Here is a 22,251-nt window from a genome sequence, read left to right as displayed (position 1 = left end):
GAAATAAGGTATCACAGATATCACAGTTGTGCACGCGCAATCGAGACCTAGTAGCATCTGGGTCACAAAGAAGCACACAGATCATTTAAATGTATCATTTGGCACTACTTTGCGTCATTTTTATAAATGCCAACAATGTTCTGCTTCCTGGATTAGCCTCAAACCGACTTTACAAACAACGTGCCAACCACTAAAAAGAACCTCCACTTTTAAGCTCACAGCGCCATCTTGTGGCGTCTTCACCGTCTTCCTTTTCGCCACTCTTGCCACAATGCGGCTGTCAAAACACTGTATTTAAACATTATGAACTTCAGTTTGTAGCTCGACACAGTGTTGTTTTATGAATAAGCTCTGCCTTTCACTATTTATTGCATATGGCCAAAGTATGCCCTTCAAAACTGATTTGCGGAGTAAAACCTGAACACGTGATTTTTACAGGAAATCAAATCAGAGGATCGCCGCTACAATGACTGTAAACTGAACAGATACAAAATCATACTCTGAAAACAGTGAGCACGCACTTACAGGACTCCATTAACACTGAATCATTTGGACCCCGTCTGAATACTACAAAGCGATCTCTTTTTGTTTAAAGTGCGTAAAAACGTAAAGTGGATCAAACCCATTTTCTATATCTGTAATAATAAGGCCTTCGATTGTTTTAGCGCAACAAGCACCGATTGAAACGGGTATCGCAGACTAGTCAATTCTGGGGTCACGTAAGGACAATAAGGCTCAGTTCCCCTGATTCCTCATCACATTAAGATCATCACTCACAAATATATGTTGTGATGATGAAGTTTATCGGGGCTGTAGAAGTTGGACAGACACATATCGACTGGCGCATGCGCAATAACGCCACCATCCAGCTCTAAATAAGAGTTAAGAGAGAAACGAGGTGAGTTGCACGTTTATCAATAAATATGACGTTAATGTCGTCACCCACGCAGTAAACAATGATACTAACACAGAGTGCGTTTCTTGTTTAACAATTTTCAACCATTGCGACTATTTTCAACGATGTTCAAAAACCGTAAAGATAAATAGAAGTCACAAGTTTGTGCAGAAGAAATTAAAAGCATGCAATTTGTTATTTCCGCGGGTCTGCATGCACCCGAGTTATTATGTTTATATACTGATGAATGACAACTCATTCAAAGTACCTCGGGGGATGTTTTTCTTTTGGATATGCAGGTGAAACTGTTGATTTGGTTTATTGTAGGCTGCCCTGCTAATGTTACAGCTAGCCGGGGCTATCAGTCGGGCTAACGACATTCCGTGACAAGGGGAAAGTAAGGAGTTTGTTGACGGAGGGGAAAACATTGCGTTTTAATAAAACAAGTTGTACACTTGGCTTTCCCGTGTTGTTTGAAGGTCCGTGCGACGTGAATCAGACCAGAAAACTGTTATAATTTACATACTTTAAACGTGTCGGCGGCCCTTTGCTATCCTCCGCCATTTTGTGTGTCAGTCGAATGCTAATAATGGGCGCTCGCGCATTACACTTTATTTATGCTCAGAATAAATTCAGTCATCACTTGAAATACCCAAACAAACGTTTTATAATAAATAGACGAGCTTTTGGGTGGTGTTTGCGGGGCGTCGTTCCTGTATAATTTTGATAAATTTTGATTTATGATAAACGACAGATCAAGAACGTTAATACACTATTGCCTGCTGTATACGAATGAAAACGTGCTTAAATAAAGACTTTCTTCTTTGAAAACAAATCCATCGTGATTACGTGCGTTTTAACTTGTCATCACAATTATCCGCGCTCTTTTAAAGCTCAGATTTAACGAGATTCTTTTAAAACAAGGAAAAGCTGAACTTGTTCGTCTAACTTTACTTTTAATCGCTTTCCTCCATTAATAACCACCAAAGTGGTTTAAGTGTGTCAGTGTGAGTTTGTATACCTAGCTAGTCCATAAAAATTATCATCATAACTATGCAGAAATACATATTTTTGTTCTCGTTTAAGTGCTTGTGCAATCCGTACCTCGAGCAGCAGTCGCCCCCTAGCGGAATTGGGTGAAACTACAAACGACGCGCGGCTATTTCGTAATCCCGAGTTGCGGTTGTTTCATCAGCCGCAGTCAAAACACGATTTTCGAGACGAGGTCGTCATATTTGAATATTGAAAACGACAGTTTTGTTTTGTTTAGTAAAACAATGTGTGCTGATCTACATTTTTAAAAACACCTTAGTGAATTTCTCATACCCTTTTGCAAGATGGAAATGATTATGATTAGGCCTATGAAGACCACTGACATCCAGACTGAGTAACGTTACAGTGATCATTTTTTTCAAGTCATTTTTTTATCAGACAGCTCTGGATATTCAGCATTTTATCTTGGTCTCGCATTATATTGCGTTCGAATATTTCTATACCACTCACAGCACATGTTTGGTTCCCAAAATGCAGTTATTTGTAAAGCAGTGGTTCTCAACAAGGTGTCCTCAGCAGACTTCCAAGGGGACCTCAACAATTAAAATGCCTCAAGGCTTAAAATAATTTAAAACAAGCATTAAAATAAGAGGAAACAACAAAAAATCAAGATATTGCTTATTTTAATTCATCCCTCTCTTTTTTGAAGATCCAAGATTCCCACAGTCTTGGAAAACTTGGATATATGGGGAAGTCTAATTATAAAAGTGTTATTTATAGAGCTGGAAAAGTTATGTACATGATAAAATATTAAAATGCCGTGTGCATTTTTATATTGGATGTACATTTTACTAGTTATGCCACGTTCTAGAATATTTTATTGGTAAAAATTGTGTTAAAAAAAAAAATCTATAATCCAGTAAATCATGAATGACTGAAAAAGTTCATTGGTTAAACCCCAAATAACATTCAGCTCTTAAAACTTCTTGAGTCCTGAAATTAAATTATTTAAATTTTAATTATAACTATTTTACTTTTTTAATTTTAAGAAACTAAGAGTGTACATAGATTAAAATAAGTTTTAAAAAACATAACTAGGGCTTGGGGGCCTTCAGATATCGCTGTGGACAATGAGGGGCCTTGTGTACATTAAAGGTTTGTTTGCCCTTTAGAGGTGTTTTTGACAGTTTGGTTAACTTTAAGATGCTTACTTCAATCATCTGCCCATGTTGTGACAATATGTTTTTCTCTTTTGTCTTCCATTTTGCAGGAAAAGATGGCAGAGACATCTACAAGTGATGGTCCTGCCACAGGAGCCGATTTTGACATGATGAGCGCTCTTGACTGGAAAGACGGCATAGCCACATTGCCTGGAAGTGACATTCGGGTACAAACATTTAGTGTATCTGAGGCATAAAGAGTGATAAGAGGGATTATTTTGAATATGTGCTAATGAAACTTCTCAAAATCTGGTCATTTTTTAGTTTCGGATGACTGAATTTGGCACCCTGGAGATTGTCACAGAGGTGGAGCCCAAAGTTAAAGAGGCGGAGCTTACAGGCCCACAGCCTCAAACTACAAGCACCAACAACAGTCATTCCGCTGAGCAAAACAAAACTTCAAATCAGACTGCAAAGCCTCAGTCGAATACAGACCTTCAGACAAATGCTGTGGGTGAGTACATGTAACTCACATAATTCTACCAACTAGAGGAATAATTTGCTCTTTCATTTATTTTTGAGAACTCAATTTCTCTTTTTTTCAGTTTCCACTGACCCCCACAGGCAGGCCGGGGGCAACAACACTAGGAGCCCCAGCACTGTGGAAAGCCCCAGCGTGAGTACAGTGCCCAATGCCATTGTTCCCATCACTGAGGCGACTGCAAACTGCAGGTCCTGTGGTCTCTCTGGTTCACAGGAGTCTTTCCTACAGGGCAAATTTTGCAGCGCTCCTTGTGTGCAGCCCACCAGTGGCAGGTACATGTTTTTGGCGCTTATAGAGGTCTGCCAGTAGCACTGTTTATGGTGTATTTATAAGTTCTTCTGCGTGTGCAGGTCAACCCCAGCTGAGGCATTTGAAGGAGAGCGTTTAGGTAAACGTGTGAGAAAGAAGAAGAAGATGTTCATGGAATCTGGAGATGAAGAGGAGGACAACATAGAGGAGGAAGAGGTAATACACACACATATTTCACACAAAAGAGTATACATTCAATATCAACAGGATGTGCTACTGTATTGCTCATTTTATTTTTTGGTTTTTCAGGAGAAAGTTAAATCCTCGAAGGGAAGACGAGCGGCTAAAGTTGCTAGACTAGGTTGGTAGTTTTCATTTAGCACACACACACACATGGAAATATAACCAGTGCTATAACCAGTAAATGTTTCTTGAGCAGCAGATCAGCATATTAGAATGATTTCTGAAGGATCATGTGACACTGAAGACTGGAGTAACGATGCTGAAAATTCAGCTTTGCCATCACAGGAATAAATTACTTTGTGAAATATATTCAAATAGAAAACAGTTATTTTAAATTGTAATAATATTTCACAATATTACTGTTTTTTACTGTATTTTTAATTAAATAAATGTAGCCTTGGTGAGCAGACGAAACTTCTTTTAAAAACATTAAAAATCTTAGTGGTTCCAAACTTTTGGACTGTACTGTATATATTGGATATATATCATCTAATATTTAATTGTGTATGCTCATTTTTACATTTAAATGACCTTTGCTGTTTAACGATCACATAATTAACTCAAGTTTTTATCCATACTATACATTTTAATGTTGTGATGCTTAAATTCACTTTGTCTGGTTTTAGTTTTTAGTCTTATAATATAGTCAAAATATTTTTATATTGCTGATTCGATTGTGTCTTTTATATTTTCAGTCAATTTCAGACTGTCATCCATTCCATGTTTTATAATTTTTTTTTCTTTGTATAACCATTTGGATGCTTTTCTAAGCCATCTAAAGTGCCTGTTTGTGATGCTGTTTCCATAGTGACAGCACCTCCTGTTAAGAAGAAAACCTGGAGTTGGTCAGCTTATCTGGAGGAGGAGAGAGCCATTGCCGCTCCCTTGAAACTTTTTAAGGAGGTGAGACACACAGCATGTATAACTGTATTTCTGTTCATTTACATAAAATAAACATGGAATGGCTAGGATCCTGATTAGTGTGGTAAGTTTGATGTCAATTCAGTTTTGTCATTAGAAAAAAGTGTTACAGCTTTTTAGCTGGAGAGATTTTTTTAAAAGCATGACATCTATGAAATTTAATAGTTTTGTATTTGTGTGTTTGCAATACAGCACCAGTCTTTTCCTCAGAGCAGGAATGGATTTAAAGTTGGCATGAAGTTAGAGGGACTGGACCCCTGTCACCCTGCTCTTTTCTGTGTTTTGACTGTTGCAGAGGTAACCAGGGTCAAATGTTACTTTTTCTTTTTAGGAGCACAAAACTAAATATAGTTTTTAAGTTGCACTTATACAAAAAAAGTGTATTTTCTGAAATATTTGACTTCTGTTCCAGGTGCAAGGCTACAGGATTCGGCTTCACTTTGATGGTTACCCTGAGTGCTATGACTTCTGGGTAAATGCTGACTCATGGGATGTGAAGCCGCCGGGCTGGTGTGAAAAAACCGGCCTCAAGCTATTGCTTCCAAAAGGTGCTTAATGTACTGATAAATATGTACTGTGAAGAAAACCCTGTTGTCAAGGATACACCATGCAAAACAGCTTTTGTGCAGAGCTTTACTTTTGTTTTCTGCAACATACTAGATCTGTTTTATAGATGTTTCTTTAGGTGTTAAAGCTAAAGCTTAAACTTAATATTCACTCTGAATGATGATTATTCTGAAGTTTAACATGGAAGTAATAGTATTGTAATTACAAGTATTGTGATTTATACAAATATTATTTATAAATAATAAATATAATTCAATATAATTCATGTTTTTTAATGACAAAACTGAAGTTTTTTATTCAGATGCTGTTAGAATATTTACATTTATTTTAAAAGAATTAGTAAAATGTATTGCATATGCTGTTCTTTACTATTTGTGTGTTTGCTTACAGGTTGCAGAGATGGAGAGTTTAACTGGAACACATATGTAAAGAACTGTAGGGGTCAACTGGCCCCCAAACATCTCTTTAAGAGTCTTAATACAGTATGTCATTTCATACGCACACACTTCAAGAGAATAAGAGATATTTCAATGTTAGTTTGTGTTCCAGGAGATCATGCTTTCTTCTTTAACCATGTGTTATCTTCCATATTTAGTCAGTCACACCATCAGGATTCCGTGCAGGAATGAAGCTGGAAGCCGTGGACAGGAAGAACCCGTCACTCATCTGCGTAGCAACCATTGCTGCTGCTGTCGACAACCGGCTCCTCATTCACTTTGACAACTGGGATGATACATATGATTATTGGTAAGATAGTGAGCAGAATGCTGGGCAAGTGAGCATCCCCATGAGTGTGTGCGGTTGTAAATGTATTCTGTTTGTTCTCAGGTGTGATGCCAGCAGTCCTTACATTCATCCAGTAGGGTACTGTGAGGAGGCGGAGTTAACGCTCACCACTCCTGCAGGTCAGGCTCTAAGTCAGTACATCATTTACATTACCTTTACATATTATTATTGAATTTTCTTATATAGTGTGTGAGAAACAGCTGAAATAAAGATAAATTTTTTGTTAACATTTGAAGACTTAGGGTTCACACTTGTCATGTTTGGTTTGATTAAAACGAACCCTGGTGCGATTGCTCGGTTAGTGCAGTTCATTTGAACATATGTGAACGCTGCCATCCGAACCCTAGTGCGCACCAAACAAGCGGACCAAGACCGCTGAAAAGATGGGTCTCGGTCCGCTTCCAAACGAACTCTGGTGCGGTTCGAATGATATATGAACGCAACACGGACCAAAGACATGTAAACAAACCAAAAACAGGAAGATGAGACCCTAAAAAGGACAGAATCCTCACGCATGTCGGTTTTTCTTGTCATAGTCGCGAGTTTGCCCATCACAGGCATCAGACGCATGTCTCCATGCAGCAGATAATTTGTGTGTGTGACGGATGGATTCCCGCCGCTGTTTTGACTACTTTACACATTTTATAAGCTCTTCACGAGTTCCCAGCTGGCCAAAATACCACCACATGCAGGCTGCGCACCGCTACACACACAACGAGCGCATTTACCTCAGCACACAACATTGTTTTGGATGTTCGGTATGTTCCGTCTCAAAATAGGCAGTACGTCATAAAATCCGACCAATCACATTGTGAATGTATCACTATGCCTTAAGGTTCGGTATCTTTTGGTTCGGTGATAAAATTGCCAATCTGAACGCTAATCAGACCAGGACTAAATGTTTTTTTTTCTTCTTTGGTCCAGATCAAATGAACCAAACGAACCGAACTACAAGTGTGAACGCACCCTTAAGATGCCCACCCAAAAGCTTCTTAGTGCCTTCTGAAATTTTCTTCGAAAATGAGAATTTTTATCAAGCTTGTATGTTTATGTTCAGTTATTTCACTTTAATGGCAGTGAAAAGGACCTATTAATTGCCATTAAAGTGAAATTACTGAACCTAAACATATGAGCTTGATAGAGCTCATTTTAGAAGAAAATTTCAGATGGCATTTAGAGCCTTTTGCATCTGAAGTCTTCATTTATATGTCATTGTACTAAATTATTAAAATATTAGAAGGAAAAAATGTACAATTTATAATGTATCTAACATCTTCTATTTAATTTAAATGTATTAGTATAGCACTTGATGCATTTTCACAGACCCCATAGCACCCCCTGTGGCCCCTGGACTCCAGTTTGAAAACCCAAGGATTAGAGTTTTCTCTTTTCTTTTTCTTTTTTTTTAAACAAGCTCTAATGTGCACAAAAAGTGTTATTTAAAAGTTATTTGAAGTTTGTTTATGTCTGTGTCTTAGAGTATAAGCAACCGAAGAGTTTTTCTTGGGAAAAGTACCTTGAAGAAACTGGAACCCAAGCGGCACCAGCCAGAGCCTTTAAACAGGTGAGGTTTGATTCACCGCTCTGAACCACAAGAGGTGTAGGTAAATCATTTAATGTCCTTTATAATTGGTAAAATGTCTTTTGAAAGGTCCTAGTATTTGGTGTGATGCAAAAGTAGAGCCTGTACAACACAGAAATAAAATGTACAAAGAATAAAGCACATTTGAGCTGGTTCAAAAGTAGTCAGAAAAAAAACACCATAATAAATTAAATTACAATATAAATGACATATGTGCTGTTTTATACATATTTGGTGTTTAACAATTTAATCTTCTACACAATTATAATTTATTAGGATAGCACTTTTCATAATAAATATAAACAAATAAATGTAGAAAAATAGCGAACAATCTAAACGTGACAGTGGTGAGGAAAAGCTCCCTAAAAAGATAATATAAATAATATTAATTACATATTTTGCTGTTTTATACATATGTTTGATTTAAGCATCTATTATTTATTAATATATTTCATTTTTTAAAAAATTTGTTTTCTAAATGCCCTTTGATCCTTGGCCATCCAGAGACCACCACATGGCTTCCAAGTTGGGATGAAGCTGGAGGCAGTGGACAAACGTAATGCCGTGCTCATCCGTGTCGCCACCATCTCTGATACAGAAGACCACAGAATTAAGGTTTACACACAAATTAATCTGTATTGTCTCATGAATTTAGTCTAATTAGAAACCAACATGGAAATACATTATTTAATATGCTAGTACAGCTCGTATATATTCACTAATCCTTTGTGTGTTGATATATAGATCCATTTTGATGGCTGGAGTGAGGAGTATGATTATTGGCTAGATGCCGATAGCCCAGAACTGCACCCAGTAGGCTGGTGTCAAAAAACAGGTCATCCTCTACAACACCCCAACGGTAAAATATTGTCCTACACACATATATACAGTGTTTCCGCACATGGCCACACCAGGCTCATAATCAAACTCATAATCTTATCAGGTCCCAGAGATTCTCCAGTCCCCCCAGGACAAGGCTGCCCTACCCCAGGATGCAATGGAGTCGGACACATTCGAGGACCTCGGTATGGGACACACTACACGTAAGTTATAAATGTGTTGTTACAAAACGACTCAAAATGCTCGTTCAAATGCAAACGAGTCTCTCTCCCATTGTTAGGGCGGTGAGTTGTCCATACTCGGATCTGAATTTGAATAAGGATGGGTTGGTTCCGGACAGACTGAGCGGGGAGAGGCCGGTCACGCTCAGTGGACCCCCCCGCCACCGCCGTGCTGAAACACTCACTCAGACGCACCCTCCCACACTCAGCGCCAGCACCCCAGACCCCCCTGACACCACCACAGACACCTGTCCACAAGCTCGGCCAGTGCGTGAGCACATTGTGTGAGTGTCAGCAGTGATGTACAGTTTTACTTTTCTCTTTCACACACACACACACACACACACACACACACACACACACACACACACACTTGTATATATGGTTTACGGGGACTCTCCATAGGTGTAATGGTTTTTATACTGTTCAAACTGTACGTACCTATCACAAAAAACATTCTGCATTTTTACATTTTTAATAAAACATTGTTTAGTATGTTTTTTAAGCTATTTTAAATATGAGGACTCATAAAACGTCTTCATAAAACATGTTTACGCCATAATTCCAGTGCAATACCCGTGTCATTATACAAATTTTTGTCCTCATAAATCATGAAAACAAGCGCACACATGCACACACACATTCACTCTTTATCTCTTTCTTATCCCTTTAGATCTGCCAGCGCTCCCAAATGTGTCAAGCCACCCCAAGTGAAGCAGGAAAGTGATGGGAAAGGTACAGATTTTACAGATATTGATATATTTTGGCTTAATTTGCTTTTTTATGGATAATCCATAACCTCTGAGAATTTTTGTACATGGGTCAATGAAGTGATGCTTGTTTTTTTGCCTGGATGTGTTAATTTATTCAAAAATACATTCAAGATAAAATTCATACATATAATGACTTGAATACACCTCATCTATGAAGTGCATATTTTTAATTTCTAAATTAAAATAAGTTTGATATTTTGGGGGGAATAAAGTCACACATATGATAACCTAATGAAGAAAAAAGCTTCATTCAAAAAATGAATTAATCTATAATTGTTATTTCTTATAACACCAAAAATATTTTAACAAAACTGCTTTACCCACTTTTGTCCACCAAATCAAAGCTATGACAACTAACATGACCAGAAAAACAAAACAGAAAATGATATCAGAAATGCATGCTGTCATGACTGTGTCAAGGTCAATAAGGTAATTTGACCTTTTTATAATAAAACAAGCTTAGTTCATGATATGTAAAGTAAAATGTGTTGTGAAATATTTATGAATTGAAAACGTTGTGCCTTGAAAAATATACTTGAAAGTTTTTTTTTTTTTTTTTTTTTTTAAATAATGATTAAGATGTTTACACTCGTATATATTCAGGGTGTAAGAAAAATATTAATACATTTACTGATGGTTATACTACATTTAAACATTTCATTCAAAATGTTCAACACCATATGAAAGCTACACGAATACAAAGAGCACATTTCTAAGAACTTGACACCTGTATTTTCAACTAGTAAAATTTTCTTTATTTTGGACTCTTTGTCATTGACTGACATGAGAACGTTTTCAAGGCATGTCATGATTAAAGTCTGTTTGTGTTGTAGATTCTCTTCAGCAGTTCCTGCATGAGTCTGTGTTTTGTGGATGGGAGCCACCAAGGTTTCAGCTGTGTTGGGAAAAGCATGGCAAACTGCTGCCTGAAGCTTTGGGCCTCACCGCCAAGAGAGTGGCAAAGTGGAACACAGAAGAGGTGGCATTTGTTAATTCTAGAAAAATTCACTTAGGTTTTATAAGAGGTCTTCTAAACGTATTTATTTTTATGGGGTCTTATTTGACAATGTTGTTTTTTCAGGTTGCAAGTTTTGTAAGAGGGCTGCCTGGCTGCAGAGAGCATGCTGCCACCTTCAGGAAGGAGGTAAATAACTAAAACATCAACTTTTATTGTGATTGTCAGTGTAATTTACACTACCATTCATTGATCAAAAATACAATAAAACAGTAATAGTGTAAAAACATTATTACAATTTGAATATAGTAAATATTTTCAATTTAATTATTAAAATGTAATTTATTCCTGTGATGGAATTTTCAGCACTACTCCAGCAGGGTTCGTACGGTCATGAAAAACCTGGAAAAGTCATGGAATTTTAAAATAGCAATTTCCAAGCCTTGAAAAGTATTGGTAAAATAAATAACCCAGAAAGTTTTAGAAAAGTCATGGAAATTTGTTTCACAGATATCTATATAATAGAATATATGCTTAATCAGTGCCTGAATTTTGGAGCAGGATTGCAGATATTGTGCATAGTTTTACTCATTCCTGCATGTTTCGCACTTATAATGCAGGGAATTCCCACAAACGTATTCATTATAACAAGTATGATTAGAGGAGTAAATGAATCCACACAGAATATCAGATCAATTCAGTAATTTTAAAACAGTGTGAGTGATTCAGTAGTGTCACGTCTTCTCTCTTCCTCACTCTCTCTCTCATATATGGCTTCACATCAGCACATTGCATCTGCACTACAAGCGAGTTGCACGCTGCATGCGATAAAGACTTTCGCTTGCGTTTTGAGACAGAATTGTCACTTTCCTAATTGGACCAGTGTGTATTGTCACAAAAGTTTATCATTTACATGTATTTTTAAGTCTTTTTAAACCATTCGGTACTCACATAAAGTTGCCTCGCAAACAGCTCACAAGTACCAAATTGAGTTCTTTTTTTGCGGCTTATTGTGTGCGCTTAAATGGCCAAATACACACAGAATCAAAATGGCCGTCTTGGCGAGTAAATAAAATCGGTTATCCCTTAACCCATTTGTGCCCAAATTTTTCTGAATGGTTTCATGCATATAGTCCTGTTAATAGTGTCCTATGTGAACATGTTCTGCATTTATTTTCCCCAGGTTTTTGTTTTTCTTCTTAAAAAACATGTTTGAATGTGCGGCAACTATAGTTGCCGGTGGGCAAATATGTTGTATGCACCCCTTCAATGTAAAATTTGAATAGGAGGAGAACATTTATGCATCTAACTCAAAATAACTGCTTTCAACAGATCAACAGATCAATCAAAGTTGAAGAACATTCGATGTGAACACAAAAAAGCTGCATCTAGCTTATAATCTCTTGAATATGAAAACACAACAAACAACAAATCCGTTTGTTTTAAAGTGGTGGAACATAGTGCAGAACAAAGTGCAGCCATTAAGTTGCTCCAACAGAGCATTGTGAATTAAAATATTAAATTACATTGTTCATTAGAAAAAAATACATCTATATGTGACCCTGGACCACAAACCCAGTCAGAAGTCACACAGGTATATTTGTAGCAATAGCAAACAATACATTGTATGGGTCAAAATTATTGATTTTTTTTTTCTTTAATACCAAAAATCATTAGGATATTAAGTAAAAATCATGTTCAATTAAGATATTTTGTACATTTTCTACTGTAAATATATAAAAAATTCTTTTTGTGAATGGATATACATTGTTAAGGACTTCATTTGGTCAACTTTAAGGCAATTTTCTCAATATTTTGATTTTTTTTTTTTTTTGCAGCTTCAGATTCCAGATTTTCAAATAGTTGTATCTTGGCCAAATGTCATATCATAACAAACCATACATCAATGGAAAGCTTATATATATATTCAGCTTTCAGATGATGTATAAATCTTAATTTCAAAAAATTGACCCTTATGACTGGTTTTGTAGTCCAGGATCACATATAACAAACAAACAAAAAATAAATAAATTTAAAAATAAATTAATTAACAAATAACAATATATAATATATAACAATATAAAATATTATGAAAGCAAAAAGCACTAAACAAGATTTATAAACCCATTAAACACAGTATACCCCATTTCCCCATGATATATGTACTTACAAGTCATTTGCCCACCGGCAACTATAGTTGCCGCTTGGACTTTTGACTAAGTATACAAAAAACTATAGATCTCTTGTAAGATTTGTTTTGTTTGGTTGATTCTAGAGACCCTCATGATTACATAGATATATGTCAACAAAAAATTCTTAATATTAACATGAAAATTACTTTTCTTTGGGAGGGTTTGCCTTCGCTATGCTTCCTGGAAGTAGGGGCTGGAAGTTGACACCCCCATGTCACAGGAAGGAAGTGAATATCTTTTTTTTGTTCTTGAAATCCTTTATTTGGATGTTTTCTTGCATGTCATTGAGAAATAAAACATGGAAAACATCTAGAAAAAAACTTACAAAAGGAAAATGACAACCATACACTGCGGCAACTATAGTTGCCGGTGGGCTAAAATGGGTTAAGTGAATGTAAACAGTTGAGAGAGAAAACATCAGTATGTTAGATCTCTGAATTTGCTCTTAAAGTGACAGCAGCCTAATAAACCTGCTGCTGTCTGTCATTAATGTTAATCAAACAACAAAAGACAAAGAGAAAATCACTCACTGCTCTTCACTGAATAACTGTAGTGGCTTTAATTTTAAGGTTTATAATGTACACTGAATTTACTGTTTTTAATTTACAGTTTATTCAATATCTGTAGTATTTCTGTACCTAAATACTAGTTAGACATGAAAAAAACTTACATTTTTATATTTATTCTGTTCATTTATTTGTTCTTATTTTTTTACTGACAGTTAGTAAATTAAATTCAGTCTGAAATCAAGCATTCTTGTGCTTTAAGCTATATTGCACAATAAAGTTATCTCAATGTCAAAACACAAATACATAGAAATAAAAAAAGACCCAGGCCCTTGTTTAATTAATAATGTTGGTTAAACAAATTACAATACATTCGACCATTTAGTCACGTGAAGTTGTGTTCTCGGCATGGAGTAACGTCTTGCACAGTCGCAGCTTGTACGTAATATTAAAACAAATAGTAAGTAAATAGCATTAACAGCATTTTATTTAAGATATGCAATGATATATTTAAACATGGATTTTTATTCTTATTTTACATGTATAAATAGACTGTCATTTGAACGGTGGTGTAAGTAAAGATCATTTAGCACAAATCTGTATTTTTGTTCTCGGACTAAGTGAATATGTTTTGTTTTTTTTCTTTTTCCTACAGCAAATTGATGGCGAGGCCTTCCTGCTCCTTACTCAGTCAGACATCGTTAAGATCCTGAGCATCAAGCTCGGCCCCGCTCTCAAAATTTATAACTCTATCCTCATGCTGAAGAGTGCAGATGAAGAGTAGGCACCTCAAAGCAACTGCTGCTCCATCAAACAACATGTTTGAAAGTTGCTCTTGCCTCCACCGATGTGTCCAGCAGACTGACAAATGATTGTCTCAATCATTGGTCTCATTTATGACTGACGGACATTGAAAATCAGCCGATCCAACAAACTGTGTGTGATCGGAAAAATCACATCTCTTAAGGCTGATAAATATTTGACGTCTCCCCTCCTCCCACTCTGCACTCGCTCTATATTAGGTCTGATATTCTCTTTTGAAACAGATCATTTGATTCATATTAGACTCTGGGAGACGTGACTACACTATACTGAGGCACCTTAAAATGTTGAAAGCTTAAACTGGATTGTTTCGTTGTTGATATTTATGCTTTTATGGTTGCTAAAATGCCAGCTAATTGCATTTGGTGCCAGAGGCACGATTGAAAGGCATGATGGTGGAGCTTTTACTTGAAATGTAATTTTTATTTTAAAAAAATGCAAAAGACCTTTGTTTGTAATTGAACACACATCCCAAATAATCCAGATTAGCCTGTTTGAGACCACTAGAGGGCAGCAGGATTCGGTATGTGTGTGCGCGAATGTGCGAGTGTGACTTTTGCAAGCATGCGTGTGTGTGAGAAAAATGTATAAAAGTGTGCTTGCATCTAATGTCAGGGAATTCTTGCTCTGGGCTAATCTGGAATTGAATGTCTCAGTTTGTATTTACTTCAGATGAAATGTGTAATCTTGTAAAATGCATTTGTAAATTGAAGAATCTGTATAGTGAATTGGACAGTGTGCTGACTCAGTAGACACTGCAAATAGAATTAGACATAGAAATGAGCGGGTGTGTGTGAGTGTGTATTTTAAGCTTCTGAGACCCTGACATTTCACCTTGTACAAGCATTCCTGAGTACTAAGTTCCGTCATTCACAGAGCGAAAGCTTTTTGTTCATCTGTGACCTGCTGTATAATACAGCTGTAATTCTCAGCTCTGCTACAACTGATTTTACTCAGCCATGTTGGAATCACTTCGCTGTCATGCATGGTTTGGTTTTTGCAGTGCTTCACAAAATTGTCATTATACGCACACGCAGGTTCTTCTTATAGCATTAGGCCGGATAACAGATCCAGTTGGGGTCGGAAACTGGAGAAGAAGTGGAATGTGGTTGTACTGAAGCTAAAATACTAAATAAAAATAGATAATAGTCTGCAGATTATTGTGATTGCAAAGGCATTTGGATGGTGATGGAAAATCAAGATTTAAAGAAAATCCTCATCACAGTGTTATGGGTCAAGGATGAGTTTGTATCAGATTTTGATTGTTTTCTTTGGTTTGTGTGTGTGTGTGTGTGTGTGTGTGTGTGTTTGTAGATTAAATGTCTCTCTAAGCAGACTGTTTATGTGTGACAGATTGTGTTTCTGAGTTTCAGTCCCAAATGGATGAATGGATAGAGCGACGGAGAATAAATATGAATTTCAAAGAGAACTGTTTAATTTTTTTGTTGTTTTCTGTCATAAAGATCTTAACAGATGCATAAAACTGAAATTAAGTTCATGTTTATAAACAGAGGAGTTACTTTTGTGTCTTTTTTAATGCAATTATACATATTGGGTTTGAAAGAAAAAGATTGTAATTAGATTGTAATAAAAAATAATAGATAGCAAATAAAAAGTCTTCTTAAAACTGTTTTAAATGACAAAATAAAGCAACTGATAATAAAACTCTTTGCACTGTGAATAAACTTTTTCCACTTTTTATTACGAACCCACACATTTTGTGCTCTGTTCTGCTGTTGCTTGCTTTTTTTAGCATATTATCAGCTATTTTTGTAATTAAAAACTGTTTTAATAAGACTTTTGTAACTTAGATATAATAGTATACAATTGTATATACTATTATAAATTTTACAATATAATAGTATATACAATTACAATATTATTACTTTTGCTCTTGAACACAATGAAAACGCAAAAGTAACTATAAACTGGCCACTTCATAACCCACAGAATGTACACTGAACTTCCATGAATGCCCACAGTTATCTGAAGTCATACTAATGTAAATACATATTTAAACAACTTAATATAATACAAAATAACAGTCTGAGTCAGTCAGGAAAAACCTTGAAATGGGCCTAAATCCCTTGAGACTCTAAGAATAGGTTATTCTGCCCACCGTGGGACCCAATGGGCTTGCACACATGTTCCCATGACCCTCTAACCACAGTATCTCTCTCTCTCTCTCGCTCACTCCCACGTCACTGGCCGGTTTAAAGTAAATGCGCCTCCCCTCACGCTCATGATACGCGCGCTTGCTAAGGTTAGAGACTGATGGATTTGAGCGTCTTCATCATCGACATGGTTATTAGACTCGTTGCAAAGTGCGCGCTCTCACGTCACTGAAGCAATTAAAACGGACCGTAGCTAATGATGTGTTTCCAGTGGAGAAGCAACTGAGGTGAGTTAAAGTGGTACTAACTTCAGGTGATGACTTGATGTAGGTCAACGTTCAGGATGAGTATGAAACAGAAGGGTGTACTGAAAACGTACTGCGTTTGGGTAATGTGCTTGGATACTTTTGAAGACACGCCCAAACTGTTTGTTACTTTAAAGGTGAAGTGTTTTACAGGGCAGCTATATTTTCAGCCATTTTCATGTTGATTTCCCTGCAAAAGTGTAAATGTTGTGGCGCTATCATAACATTATTCTGTTTGTGAGTCTAATAAGCCCAATCTAGCAACAGAAGTTTAGACTATCTGTATGTCTGACCAATAGAAGACAAAACTCCACCTTACATTTTTTCACCAAAACCAAGTCACCATGATATCAAAATTGACAAATCTTTTTTTTTTCTCTTCAATATTGCAGTATTTATTGTAAATTATTTATCCATGCACATCTTTATTAATATTATTATTATTATTCATGTGCCCTCCTAATCTTTAATCAAACTTTCCCACCTTCTTGCAAAGATATTTCTTCTCTGATGATGTGTTTACTGGCGTGAGGGTGAGACAACCTGTCAACCTTTCTCACATGAGATCAACCAATAGCAAACCATAACCATCTGCAGGTATGACGACAGAACTTCGGAAGTCTTATTCTCCCCTAGCTCCTTCAAGATTTTCCTATGGGTTTTTTTAATTTATGAGTAAAATAAAGCCTGTGGTAAACATAACTTGACGATGCTGTGATGTTTTGCTCTACAATGTACACTCCACACACTCACACCCCAAGCTGTCTTATCAAGTTACTTAAAAAGTTACTTTAAAAATTAACATAACTTTTTCAAAATTTGCGTTTTCGCTAAGAGTGTTATACGAATTGGGTGTATGAGTTTATGTTGTAGAACAAAATGTCAAAGTATCGTCAAGTTATGTTTACCACAGGCTTTATTTTACACATAAATCGAAAAATTCTATTCTAAAACCCAATAGGAAAATCTCGAAGGAACCAGCAGCAAATTAGTCTTCTGGTTTCTGACATCATACCTGCACCACCCTATAGAGTGCAACAGTTGGGCTCTGGAAGTAAAAACTCCTTTCAAGGAAAGATTGTGAACGACTACTTATAAACCTTTAAAGACAGACCTACTGTGAGCTATAAAGGTTGTTAAAGGGTTAGTTCACTCCAAAATTTCTGTCATTAATTACTCACCCTCATGTCGTTCCACACCCGTAAGATCTTCATTCATCTTCAGAACATAAATTAAGATATTTTTGATGAAATTTAAGAGGTTTTTTTTTTTTAATCCCCCATAGAAAGCAACATAGTTGTCATATTCAAGGTCCAGAAAAGTAGTAAAGACATCGTTAAAATAGTCAAAGTGACTGCAGTGGTTCAACCTTAATGTTATGAAGCTTCGAGAATACCTTTTGTGAGTGTGGTAATCATGTTGCTTTCTATGGGGGATAAAAAATCCTTTCGGATTTCATCAAAAATATCTTAGTTTGTGTTCCGAAGATTAACAAAGGTCTTACGGATGTGGAACAACATGAGGGAGAGTAATTAATGACAGAAATTTCATTTTTGGGTGAACTAACTCTTTAATCCATAGTATTTGATTCTGCTGAAGCCGTCAGCCCGCATTATTTTAGCTTATTTTTAAGATAATCATGTTCAACAGTGGAATTCCTGGTGAAAAACTACATTACCCATGATGCTGTATAGAAAATTACACCAAACAGAGAGTCAAAAAAACGTACTTGGTTACTAATGTAACCTCGGTTCCCTGAGATATGGGAACGAGTACTGCGTCGCTAGACGCGGTGGAGAAAACTCCTTTTCTCCGATTACTGAAGCCTTTTTCAATCACAGCAGTGCATCATAACCAGAAGGATCAGGGCGATCGGGGGGAAAGCGTAAAGGAGACGGCTGGGCCAATCGTGGGCCAGCGCATCCCTTTCCTTCAAAAAATGCTGCTTTCAGAGAGCGCAGGAGACAATCTGCCCACTCCAGAAGGCTCTTTGCCATCGTGAAGAGGTGTGGGGAGGAAAGGCCACCCTGGTGATTTACGTAGGATACTACCGCCATGTTGTCCGATTGGACTAAGACGTGGCATCCTTATAGATGTGGTAGAAAGGACTGTAAGGCCTGCCATACTGCCAGCATTTCCAGACAGTTGATGTGCATCTTTGTCTCTTCACTCGACCACATGCCAAAGGCTGGTTTGCCATTGCACAGGGCTCCACAGCCTGTGTTTGATGCTTCTGTAAAGATGACCTTCCTTTTGTGAAACCTCTCTTTGTGGAGAGAGTCAGGCACGCAGGACTTGAGTCGAAGTGAGCTCACTCATATCCGATCGCTGTGATCCTCTATCGCGATTAATCGTTTGCAAAATAAAAGTCTGTGTTTACGTAATATATGTGTGTGTTCTGTGTATAATAATTATGTATATATAAATACATGCACATACGTGTATAAATTAAAAAAATATATACATGTATAAATAAATATACATATTTATATATATTTTAGATTACATATAAATATAAATATTTTATATATAAATATAATTTTTTTCTTAAATATATACATGTATGTGCATGTATTTATATATACATAATTAATATACACAGAACACACACATATATTACATAACACAGACTTTTATTTTGCAAACGATTAATCGCGATTAATCGTTGTGCAGCCCTACCTGGAACAGAACCTGTTCCGGAGCAGGTTATATTCAGAGAGAAAGTAACTATGGCAACATACCCTGAAAGTTACCTCAGTTTTTACGGAGAGTTGAGGTTATCCACTTACTTACCCTTAAACATACCCCGGGTATGTCACATAACCTGCTTTCTGGAATACCTCCCTGGTTGACCTACGAGTTAATCTTATTTGAATGAACGGCTTAGTGGAAAAGTAAAATGTAAAATAGTATAGCATGGTTATTGTTACATAAAATAATATTGTTAGATTAAAATATGTTTATAAATGCTAAATTTTTGCGGTGCCATGTGACTTCTAGTTTAAGTTGTATTTGTTTGTATATCCTGCATGACTAGATGCGCTGGAAGTAAAAAGTAAAAAAAAGAAGAAGAAGAAAAAAACAACGTTTCTTAGAAATTTACAGCGATTCCACATCCTGATAGCTATTTTCTACCTAATCACGTGCTACTCATGATTTTAACACTTACATTTCAGTAGTAGTACATCTGATCATGTTTTCCTGTTGGCAAGATGTGTTACCCATGTGTGTATTTATTTATCTCTGAGTAGAAATGAAATGTCAGACAGCATTTGCAGTAAAACTGTGAGGAACTGAAAGTACAAAGAACTTAAAAAAAAAAAAAAAAAAGGATTATACAAGGATTGTCAAGGATTAGTTTTCTTCACCACAAATAAATGCTTCTGAGAAACTGCTAGGATTACTGTAATAATGCATGCAGTATTGTCATTTAAAAGACAAAAAGACATGTTTTTTAAGGACAATTCACACCGCACAGACAAACACCAACAAACAAGTTGGTCTTTGGATTTAGAATTTTATGAGAAAAAAAAAAAAAACGGTCATGTTCACACTGCCACAACAGACACCAACAAACGCTGATTGAACATGTTCAGTCGGGTGAAACAGATGCTGAGAGGGGTAACACACTGATCTGACAAAGCCATTTGTTGGCGTTTGACTGTGCGGTGTGAATTGGCCTTTAAATATACGATTTGCAGGAGAATTGCTTGAGTCCATTAGCCTATTTTTGCCTTTTTTTCCCAGGAGAATGTCTGAGGTAAATCCCACAGAAAAAGTAGCTGTAACAGTCCCAGAGTCAAAGACTCCACCTCCAAGTACGGATACAGGGCCTGTGATTGGTGGACTGCGCCTGCGATCTGCACCAGGGGCTTGTTTGTTGTTTGCTGCCGTTTTGCTGATAGTAGGAATCAGCGTCGCTGTGGTAGGGTATTGGAACAGTCAATCCCGTCGACACACGTCACATCATGTTTCAACTGGACGCACCTCTTCGGAGAAACTCAAGCTGATTGGTCCTGTCATCATGGGGGTGGGGCTTTTCATATTTATTTGTGCCAATACAGTTCTCTATGAAAATCGTGACAGAGAAAAACATCATGAACATGACCGAGATAAAGACAACCAGGAGATCCTGCCACTAGTACAAACTCATAGGAATAATCATTCAGAACGATTCTCACAAATTGAAACCAACACCAACATACATACATTGGACTTGTCTGAACTCAACATTCATTGCTTAGAAGAAGGGGTGGGAATTCCCACCCTAAAGTGCTCTTCCCCATCCTCTGGCTCATGTAGCTCCAGTCAGGTGAACTTGGAAACCGGATCACCCCTCCAAAATCACAGAAACATGGAAACATTGCCCTTGCCTATCATTAAACTCAATGACTGCTTGATTGGCCCCTCAGACCCAGAGCCTCCACCTCTCCCTGAACGGACATACCAGAAAAAGATGGGAGTGGAATATATAACAGATGTGGAGCTAACACAAGCTAATCCTGCAGATTCATCTCTTATGACACTGAGCAAAGAAGAGCTAACGGATCGGTAGTCTTTTACATCTGTTGTCCTCATTTAAGGTCCACATGTGAATATCTATTCATGTCAAAGTAATAAAGATATTAGGGCTGAGATTAGATACAGATTTCCCAATTTGATTCCAATTTACAAGTTCTCGATTCGACTCCTATTTTTTATTGTATTTAAAATGAAAATTACCCAGTGATTTACTCAACCTCAAGCCATCCTAGGTGCATATGACTTTCTTCTTTCAGACAAATACAATCGGAGTTATATTAATAATCACCCCGATGCTCCAAAGCTTTATAATGGCAGTGCATGGAAACCACCTGTTTGAAACTCAAAAAAAGTGCATCCATCCATCATAAACATATTCCACATGGCTCCGGGGGGGTTAAGCAATGCATTTGCTTAAGAAAAATATCCATATTTAACAAGTTATAAAGTAAAATAACTAGCTTCCGCCAGACCGCCTTCTGTACTGTACTTTTTACCTTGTATTAGTTGCTAATTTCAAATAGAGAATTTTTTTTTTTTTTTTTAAGTTTTGAATGAATCTGAAATTTTATTATTTCTTGATTCTGGTCTATTTTATCTATTTGTTTATATAACGCTTATGCAGTGTTGTTGCATTGGATTGATGGATTGTAATCTGCCTTGTAAGAGTTTTAATTGAATTTTAAGTAGGCCTAATCAATTATATATGATCCTATTTTTTTGTGTTCCCACCCACACAAGCTAAAAAGAATAAAGACTGCACTATGTGACACTGTGTTTGTAGTGCTAGTCTTTATAGTTCAAATAAATGTCAGAGCGAATATGAAAGGCGGCCACCTGTGAGACACACATAAATAGATATGTGTTCACACAAACTGATTCTCCTATCTTTTTCTTACAAAAAACAAGTTTATTCTAGTGTACTTCTTATAAACTAAAAAATAAGTAAGTTTCAGACTCATTTTTATGTACTTCTCTGAAATATACTTAAAATGACACAAAGTATATTTGGCATATACTTGTACTTGATCTTTTGAATAAGAAACTTAAAAGTACAATTAG

General features: G+C 36.5%; 2 protein-coding genes across 7 annotated transcripts; both read left to right on the top strand.

The window, feature by feature from the left end:
* The first annotated feature begins 100 nt into the window (after window positions 1-100).
* Window positions 101-15,678, top strand: l3mbtl1b (L3MBTL histone methyl-lysine binding protein 1b). Of its 6 annotated transcripts, none has more exons than XM_048152498.1 (22): window positions 101-898; window positions 3,159-3,275; window positions 3,373-3,562; window positions 3,654-3,724; window positions 3,821-3,864; window positions 3,943-4,057; window positions 4,151-4,202; window positions 4,893-4,987; window positions 5,198-5,302; window positions 5,418-5,553; window positions 5,963-6,054; window positions 6,168-6,319; window positions 6,401-6,489; window positions 7,837-7,922; window positions 8,445-8,555; window positions 8,685-8,799; window positions 8,884-8,983; window positions 9,061-9,285; window positions 9,675-9,736; window positions 10,608-10,753; window positions 10,856-10,918; window positions 14,083-15,678. In XM_048152498.1, the coding sequence occupies exons 2-22, from the start codon at window positions 3,165-3,167 to the stop codon at window positions 14,209-14,211; spliced, it is 2,289 nt and encodes a 762-aa protein (XP_048008455.1). In that variant the 5' UTR covers window positions 101-898; window positions 3,159-3,164; the 3' UTR covers window positions 14,212-15,678. The 6 variants fall into 6 exon arrangements, with proteins under 6 accessions (XP_048008455.1, XP_048008454.1, XP_048008451.1 ...); XM_048152497.1 differs by having other exon boundaries at window positions 3,806-3,864; XM_048152494.1 differs by having other exon boundaries at window positions 3,654-3,864; window positions 6,401-6,477.
* Window positions 15,679-16,301: 623 nt separating this feature from the next.
* On the top strand, window positions 16,302-21,483 carry LOC125244126. Its single transcript, XM_048154104.1, has 2 exons — window positions 16,302-16,650; window positions 20,416-21,483. Exon 2 carries the CDS (start codon window positions 20,420-20,422, stop codon window positions 21,221-21,223), a length of 804 nt encoding a protein of 267 aa, XP_048010061.1. The 5' UTR covers window positions 16,302-16,650; window positions 20,416-20,419; the 3' UTR covers window positions 21,224-21,483.
* Window positions 21,484-22,251: the final 768 nt, after the last annotated feature.

The sequence above is a fragment of the Megalobrama amblycephala genome, linkage group LG13 (genome assembly GCF_018812025.1).
Source record: "Megalobrama amblycephala isolate DHTTF-2021 linkage group LG13, ASM1881202v1, whole genome shotgun sequence".
Lineage (NCBI taxonomy): Eukaryota > Metazoa > Chordata > Actinopteri > Cypriniformes > Xenocyprididae > Megalobrama > Megalobrama amblycephala.
Note: the sequence above shows the minus strand (reverse complement) of the source record. Positions and strands in the feature narration are given on the sequence as shown.

What these genes read in the sequence shown, in the direction of transcription:
- l3mbtl1b (XM_048152492.1), top strand. Translation starts at nt 3,165, where the DNA reads ATGGCAGAGACATCTACAAGTGATGGTCCTGCCACAGGAGCCGATTTT. An exon ending in ACAACATAGAGGAGGAAGAG is followed by an intron (nt 4,058 to 4,150) that starts GTAATACACACA and finishes TTGGTTTTTCAG; the next exon opens with GAGAAAGTTAAATCCTCGAA. An exon ending in TCCTGCAGGTCAGGCTCTAA is followed by an intron (nt 6,490 to 7,836) that starts GTCAGTACATCA and finishes TCTGTGTCTTAG; the next exon opens with AGTATAAGCAACCGAAGAGT.
- LOC125244126 (XM_048154104.1), top strand. Translation starts at nt 20,420, where the DNA reads ATGTCTGAGGTAAATCCCACAGAAAAAGTAGCTGTAACAGTCCCAGAG.